Genomic DNA, 7,731 nt, shown 5'->3' on the forward strand with positions numbered 1-7,731 from the left:
TCTCCAGCTCAGCAGCCCCAGGGCTCTCAGCCTGTCCTGGCACAGAGATGCTCCAGCCCCTCAGCATCTCCACAGCCTCCACTGGACTCTCTCCAGTAGCTCCTGGTCTCTCTTGACCTGGGGAGCCCAGAACTGGACCCAGTACTCCAGAGGTGGCCTCACCAGGGCAGAGCAGAGGGGCAGGAGAACCTCCCTGGACCTGGTATAACCATGTCAGAGCTTGGGTTGGTGCCCACCTACCTGAGAGGTGTGGCTGTAGCTCTGACAGGCTGCAACTGTTCTCCAGCTCCTGGACTGTATTTTGGCTTCTCTTCCCTTAACACTGACCCTAGAACTGGTTTCTCTTCCTCAGGGGAATGACACCTGCAGAGGCTGAGATGCATTTCCTGGAGAATGCCAAAAAACTCTCCATGTATGGAGTGGATCTCCACCACGCCAAGGTACCTGCTCTGCATCTCTCACTGGTCACCTTCCTCCTGCTGCAGAGTCCTGGGGTCTGCATGAAGTCCTCAGTTCATCCATTCTTCTTCTGAGGCAGGCATCTGGTGGGATAAACCACGTGTCCACATCAACCCTTCATGCTGATGGAACCATGAAATCCTTGGGGAAGGTGTTGAATGGACAGAGTGTTGGGGAAGGGTGTTGGGAGCTGTCTGGAGAGTGGTCATTTCCTTCAGCTGCATTTCCCAATTTAATAAAGCCAACTATGGGATCTTAACTGGATAAACAGATCAGCTGGAACACCACAGAGAACTTCCAAGCAATCATTTAGCTGTGCTGAAAACCTTAATTAAATTGAGAGTAATGGAGAAGAGACCAACTGGTCTTTGCTCCTGAAGTGTGGTCGTTGGCTGGAAGGGCAATAATTCTGCTGGCAACCTTCTCCCATGGTGAGATCCTTTCTCTGGTCATCAGCAGGTTAGGAATAAAACATGGACATTCTTCTTGTGATCTGGGACAGCCACCTACCAGCTTTGTGTTGGTTGCCTGCTTTTTGGTGGGTCTTTTCCTAAATAATTACTATATTTTTCTTCACTCTTCCAAGCAAGGCAAATGGATGTTAATGTCTTTGTGGCTAACAAGCCTCCTTGGCCAGTGAGTGCTGAACAGAAGACTCCTGAGCTGGGGGAGAGTGCTGCATTTTCTTAGAGGTCAAAGAACTGTGAGCCTGTTCTTGTGCTCCACAGATCCTTTCAGGAGCTGAGATGAATCTGCAGCTTGGCTGTGGAAAGCTCCTGCAGCCCTGTCCCTGGGGCATTCTGCAGGAGCTGTGCACGTGTTAGGGAAGTCAAGGCCACCTTTTGTCTCCTGCTGGAGAGGAGAGATCTGGCTGTGGCTGAAGGGGCACTGCTGGAGCAGGAGGTGCCACTGCCACCCTGTCTTTGGGTTGGAAGGGACCTTTCAAGGTCATCTGAGCCAACTCCCCTGCAGCTAGAGCAGGGTGCTCAGAGCCCCACCAACCTCCCCTGGGATGGTTCCAGGGATGGGGCAGTGACCACCTCTCTGGGCAGCCTGGGACAGCATCTCACCACCCTCAGCATCAACAATTTCTTCCTTCTCTCCAGCCTAAATCTCCCTCTTGTAGTCTCAGATCATCCCCCCTTGTCCTGTCCCTGCTAAATGTTTGTCCCCATCTTTCTTCTAAGCCCCTTCAAATTATTGGAAGGCGACCAGAAGGTCTCCTTGGAGCCTGAGGTGGCCATTCTACTTTTTTTTCCTCAACACCATTCATCTCCAGTTTCACTCTTCTGGTTTTCATGTGGAAAGAACCCTAGAGCAATAGAAGCTGGTAGACAAACCCACCTCCCTCTGCAGTGATGTTCTCAGTGTCCCAGAGCTCCAGCAGGAGCCACGTTGGGTCTTCCTGTGGCTTCAGAAGCTTGGAACTTCAGCAGTCTTGGCAACTGAGCTGAAGGTGGGAAAAGTCAACTCTGCATGACCAGGGATGTCCAGTTTGGGGTCTGCCAGTGAGGTCTGGTGGAGGAGCAGCCCTGGGGATGGCTCTCTGAAGTCACACCCTGGCAGATGTCCCTTTGTGACCATCAGTTTGGTAGGGCTGTGCCAGGTGTTCAGCAGATGCTGGGCTCACCAGCTGCTCCTCAAGCTTGTTGGCCTCTGAATTTGGGTTCAGACAGGCAGATGTGTCCCCTGGGATGTCACTGCTCTGCTGGAGACCCCCATTCAGCTGCTCCACATCTCGTGCCTCAGACATTGCAGCAGGCAGATTGCTGCCTGTGTAACCACATGGCTCCTGGAAGAAGCCCAGGTCTTCTACCCAGGTTTCATTTCAGTCTCTCACAGAGCAGAATAGAATTGGATTGAGTTGAATCAAATTGTTCTGGTTGGAAGAGACCTTTCAGATCATCAGATCCAACCCTTCCCCCAGCCCTGCCAGGTCCCCACTGCCCCGTGTCCCTCACCCCACATCTCCACGGCTTGGAAACCCCTCCAGGGGTGGGGACTGCACCAAAAATCTACCTTTAGGTGGTGGCACCATCACTGCTGGAACACACATCCTCTGTTGGTGTGTTTTCTGACACTCTGGCACTAAGTCTATGTTGTGCCTCTGATCTTAAAGCAATTTGGGGGGAATTTCAAGCTGTGCCATAGGCTTTTCATCCTGCCCTTGTGTTCATCTCAAGATCCAATCACTGTGTGCCCAAAAGTTGGCCTGTTGGGAAAAACAGAGGAGAACAATGAATTCTTTTCATGCTTATTGTAGGGTGACATCTTCTTAGATTCTGTTGTCAGACTTTCATAGCTTTAAGTTATTTTAAAATAGTTATCAAAGAACTTCCATGCTTTAGGGTGGATTCTTCTTTCCTCTGGCTGTATTAGTACTTGGAAGAATTTCTGTAGGTTTGGTTTAGACTATTTGAAGGCTTGTAAAGGAGGAGCCCATCCCTTGTACTGAATCAAACATATTTCTGGGTATGTTCTGGTAGGATTCTGGCCAAATCTTTTGCAGCACTGACCTGTCTGACCCACAGCTTCCCTGTCAAACACGGGTGGTGGCACAGGCACTTCTCAAACAGCCTTTCTGCTCCAGTGTCCCAGCTTCTGAGGGTCGTTTCCAAGGGGAAACAGTGAGCATGGGCACAACAGCTTTACAAAAGAGAGCAAACCAGCTAAAAACAAGAGAAACTACAGACAAAAATCTGCCTGAGGACTCAGGAGGGTTAGTCATGGAGCTGAGTGACGCTGGGAGGAGGAAATTTAGGTGCTGCCCTACTTCCTTTCAGTCTGGGGTCTATGCTGGTAACACTTCTTGTGGTTGTTGTAACAAAATTTGTGCTACGTGGCTGATACTCTCCTTTTAATAAGGTCTAAACTTTCCCCCCACCTTTTTGTGAGCTCTAAGGGAACACAACCCTCAGTTTCTTTCAGCCTGCCCGACCTTGCCGGGCGCAGGGAGGGAGGGGGTGGCTCAGAAACCAGGTCACTACAGCTGGTGCATTAAAAAGACATTGCTCAGATGGAAACACCAGGCACAAGAACCTCTCAAACTGCAGGGAAACACTCACCCAAGTGCCTGGCTTATTGTTTATTTTTGTTTTCCCCAGGATTCTGAAGGAGTGGAAATCATGCTGGGAGTTTGTGCGAGCGGTCTCTTGATATATCGAGACAGGCTGAGAATAAACAGATTTGCCTGGCCAAAGGTTTTGAAAATTTCCTACAAGAGGAACAATTTCTACATCAAAATCCGACCAGGGGAGGTAAGGGCACCCTGGCACTCCTCAGTGAATGAACCTTTTCAAAAGATCTGTGCTCTCATGGATTTGTTGTCGTGTCTCACAAGCCTTTAACTTTCCTCTCCATTTTTATCCCTTTCTATCTCCATTTACATGAATTTGTGCTGATTTTCTTAGGGAAGATGAGGTGAATATTTATAATATGGGGTAGAATCTTTTTCTGTGTCAAGATAAAGAATAAATATGGCCATCTGCACGTGGCAAGCTCAGCCCTATTATCCAAACTTTGGGGTTTGAAGTCACAGAGCTCTCATTAGCCACCATCAGGTTGTATATTAAATCAGTGTCCATCCATCTTAGCCACCAAGAGATGCAGACAGCCCATAACCCCATTTTACAAGCCTGCCAGACTAGCTGGAGTCAGAGCAGAAATCCAAGGGTGGAGTCAAGAATCCATCATTGAGCATTTGTGGTCCCCCCAGGGGGCAGGAGCCCTGCAGGAGCTCCGGGCCTGGCTCTGGAGAAGGCAATGGGCAGTCTCGTTCAGTGAGTGCCCTCTCGTGGCACATCCCTACCTCAGGGCTTCAGCTGCACTAACCCAGGGGCCAGACAACTGATCAATCTTGGGAGAAATCCCAGGAGGATCCCCCCCAAGTGAGGAAGTGTCTCCCTTTTAAGTGCTGGTGCAGTAATGGGTCTGGGATGGGCAAACCCATAACCACTTTAGAAGCTGGAGCTGTGTGGCAGGACAGAAATCAGCTGGGTTGAGGATTTTCTGGGTTGATGCCCTGTGGCAGCTGGGAGTCCTGAGCCAACATCTCCAGCACTGACTTCACCAGTGACCTGGGACATCTCCTGGGGCTTCCCACCCAACCCCAGAGGGCCTGAGCCTTTTTTTTTTAGAGCCCTAAACCAAAATCCACAAACCTGCCTCTCAGCAGGCACAGTTTTAGTAACCAGCTTCCCAGTCTGGAGTTTGATTTTTTAAAACAATAAAGAGACAAACTGCCCCCTGATGTCCCCAGTGCCTGCCCTCAAGCTCCCCACCTCTGAAGCCCAGGTGAGCTCTGCTGGGCTGACCCTGTGACCAGGTCATAGCTCCTTAGGCAGAATCATCAGCACAGTCTCTTCCCAAATCCCATTTGATGATCCATGTGATTGATTGGTGGCAAATCACAGCAGAGAGCTGGGGAAGGACTTTTTACAAGGGCTTGTAGTGATGGGATGGGAGGTAATGGGTTCAAATTAAAAGAAGAGAGATTTAGATTAGAAATTAGGAAGAAGTTCTTCACGTTGAGGGTGGTGAGAGGCTGAAACTGGTTACCCAGGGAAGCTGTGGATGCTCCACCACTGGAGGGGTTCAAAGCCAGGATGGATGGGGCCTTGAGCAGTCTGATGCAGTGGGAGGTGTCCCTGCCCATGGCCAGGGATTGGAACAAGATGACCTTGAAAGGTCCCTTCCAACCCAACCCAGTCTGTGGTGGACACTCCCAGCTCCCTCCTGTAGAACAGGTGGGTCTGTGCTTACACAAGTGCAGTGAGCTGATACAGGAGAAGGAAGATGAACCTCTTTAGACCATCTAAAATGGAACACACAGCCTCAGACAGATGCTTCTTTCTTTTTCCCTCCCCAGTTTGAGCAGTTTGAAAGCACTATTGGGTTTAAGTTGCCAAATCACCGAGCTGCAAAACGCTTGTGGAAGGTGTGTGTTGAGCACCACACGTTCTTCAGGTAGGTGGACCTCTCCTCCTAACACAAAACCCACCAGAAGAGACCAGCAGAGACAACCCCCTTCAGATCCCCAGTGTCTTTTTGGTCACGAGGTGTCTCTGAGCAGCCAAGGGAAAAGTGGTTGCTTCTTCAGAACACAAAATTGTCCTCCCCAGGTTATTGGTGGTGTTTCAGATAGCCACTGAATATTTCAGGGAGCCACTGAATATTTCAGGGAGCCACTGAATATTTCAGGGAGCCACTGAATGTTTCAGGGAGCCACTGAATTTTTCAAACCACCCTTCAGATCCCAGTGAATCCTTTTGCTTTATCTGTGCCATGATCATCTGCTGGAATTAAAGAGGTGAAGGACGCTGCTGCACCTCTGCTTGTAAAGGGAGGACAACTGTTATGGAAAGTTACTGGGGGGATGTGGGTGAGTGTTGGGGAAAAAAAAGAGAGATTTATATTTAATTAAGTACAAAAATAGAGACAGCAGTCGGTGGGGTATTTTTTGGTCACCCAGAACAGCCCATCTGGAGCTGTAAATTTCCTGTTACTGAGGAATTTTGCTGCTAAAAAGACCTGAGAAAAGTTTGGGATAGAGGAATAAATGCTGTCATTGGTTTGATAGTCAGCAAGGGGATATTTTAACAAAAGAATCCCAAAAGGGTGAGATTTCCAACAGTGTTGAGAAGGTGTCCAGCACTTGAAAACCCCTCCTGAGATGTTGGGAGGACTGAAAACTTTATCTCCTTTCTTCAAACGAGAGGTTCAGGCTGTCTGGCAGTTCAGGGAAAATCCAGTCTGGGCAGCAGAATACCTCAGAAGAAACTGAGGGTGGGTTTTGTGGGTGTTTTCTGATTTTTAATGGAAATCCAGTGTCTAAAGCATAGACCCCATGGCAGGATGGCTGCTTCAGCAAACTCCCATAGCCAAAATACAGAGAATGGGAAGGTTCTGACCCGAAAAGTGTGAATGAATGCTGCTCAGCACTCCCTGTCCCCAGCAGAACAGCACCATCTCACATTTGAAGTATGAGGGCTACATTTCAGCAGGGGCCTGAGAGGAGCAACACCTTATTTTGTACATTTGGGTGATTAGAAAACACTAAATCTGATTTTCACCCATGGAGGAACCGAGTGATTCTTGCCTGTAGGGAAGAGCTCATCCTTCTTTGATCCCCTGTAACTGCAGAGCCATGGGGCAAGAGTTAGGGTGGGGAGTGGGACCCAACTTGTTGACCCAACTTGGAGACCCAGCTTGTTGACCCAACTTGGTGACCCAACTTGGAGACCCAACTTGGAAACCCAACTTGCTGACCCAGCTTGTTGACCCAACTTGGAGACCCAACTTAGGGACTCAACCTGTTGACCCAGCTTGTTGACCCAAATTGTTGACCTGACTTGTCCACCCAACTCGTTGACCCAACTTGGAGACCCAACTCAGGGACTCAGCCTGTTAACCCAGCTTGTTGACCCAAGCTGTTGACCTGACTTTTCTGCCCAACTCGTTGACCCAACTCATTGACCCAACTCGTTGACCCAACTCATTGACCCAACTCGTTGACCCAACTTGGAGACCCAACTTGGAATCCCAACTCATTGACCCAACTTGTTGACCCAACTTGGAGACCCAATTTGGAATCCCAGCTCATTGACCCAACTTAGGGACTCAACCTGTTGACCCAGCTTGTTGACCCAAGTTGTTGACCCGACTTGTCCACCCACCTCCTTGACCCAACTCCTTGACCCAACTCCTTGACCCAACTCCTTGACCCAACTCCTTGACCCAACTCCTTGACCCAACTCCTTGACCCAACTCCTTGACCCAACTCCTTGACCCAACTCCTTGACCCAACTCCTTGACCCAACTCCTTGACCCAACTCCTTGACCCAACTCCTCGATGACCCAACTTGGAGACCCAACTTGGAGACCAAATTCATTGACCCAACTTAGGGACTCAACCTGTTCACCCAGCTTGTTGACCCAAGTTGTTGACCCAAGTTGTTGACCTGAGTTTTCCACCCAACTCATTGACCCAGCTCGTTGACCCAACTTGGAGCCCCAACTTGGCGCCCCAACGTGGAGCCCCAACTTGGAGCCCCAACTTGTTGACCCAACTTGGAGACCAAATTCATTGACCCAACTTAGGGACTCAACCTGTTCACCCAGCTTGTTGACCCAAGTTGTTGACCCAGCTTGTCCACCCAACTAATTGACCCAACTTGGAGACCCAACTTAGGGACTCAACCTGTTGACCCAGCTCGTTGACCCAAGTTGTTGACCCGACTTGTCCACCCAACTTGTAGACCCAAATCGTAGACC

The 7,731-nt window shown here is 49.6% G+C and overlaps 1 protein-coding gene across 1 annotated transcript in view; it reads left to right on the forward strand.

The window, feature by feature from the left end:
* EPB41L3 (erythrocyte membrane protein band 4.1-like 3) overlaps window positions 1-7,731 on the forward strand; it is a gene marked incomplete at both ends in the record, with an annotated part of 18,210 nt that overhangs the window by 6,961 nt on the left and 3,518 nt on the right. The window contains 3 exons of the mRNA XM_008941317.1: window positions 353-440; window positions 3,564-3,716; window positions 5,327-5,424. Of these exons, the coding sequence (XP_008939565.1) occupies window positions 353-440; window positions 3,564-3,716; window positions 5,327-5,424 (339 nt within the window). The remainder of the gene's footprint in view (window positions 1-352; window positions 441-3,563; window positions 3,717-5,326; window positions 5,425-7,731) is intronic.

This window comes from Merops nubicus, unplaced genomic scaffold (assembly GCF_000691845.1).
Source record: "Merops nubicus isolate BGI_N331 unplaced genomic scaffold, ASM69184v1 scaffold15395, whole genome shotgun sequence".
Classification (NCBI taxonomy): Eukaryota; Metazoa; Chordata; class Aves; order Coraciiformes; family Meropidae; genus Merops; species Merops nubicus.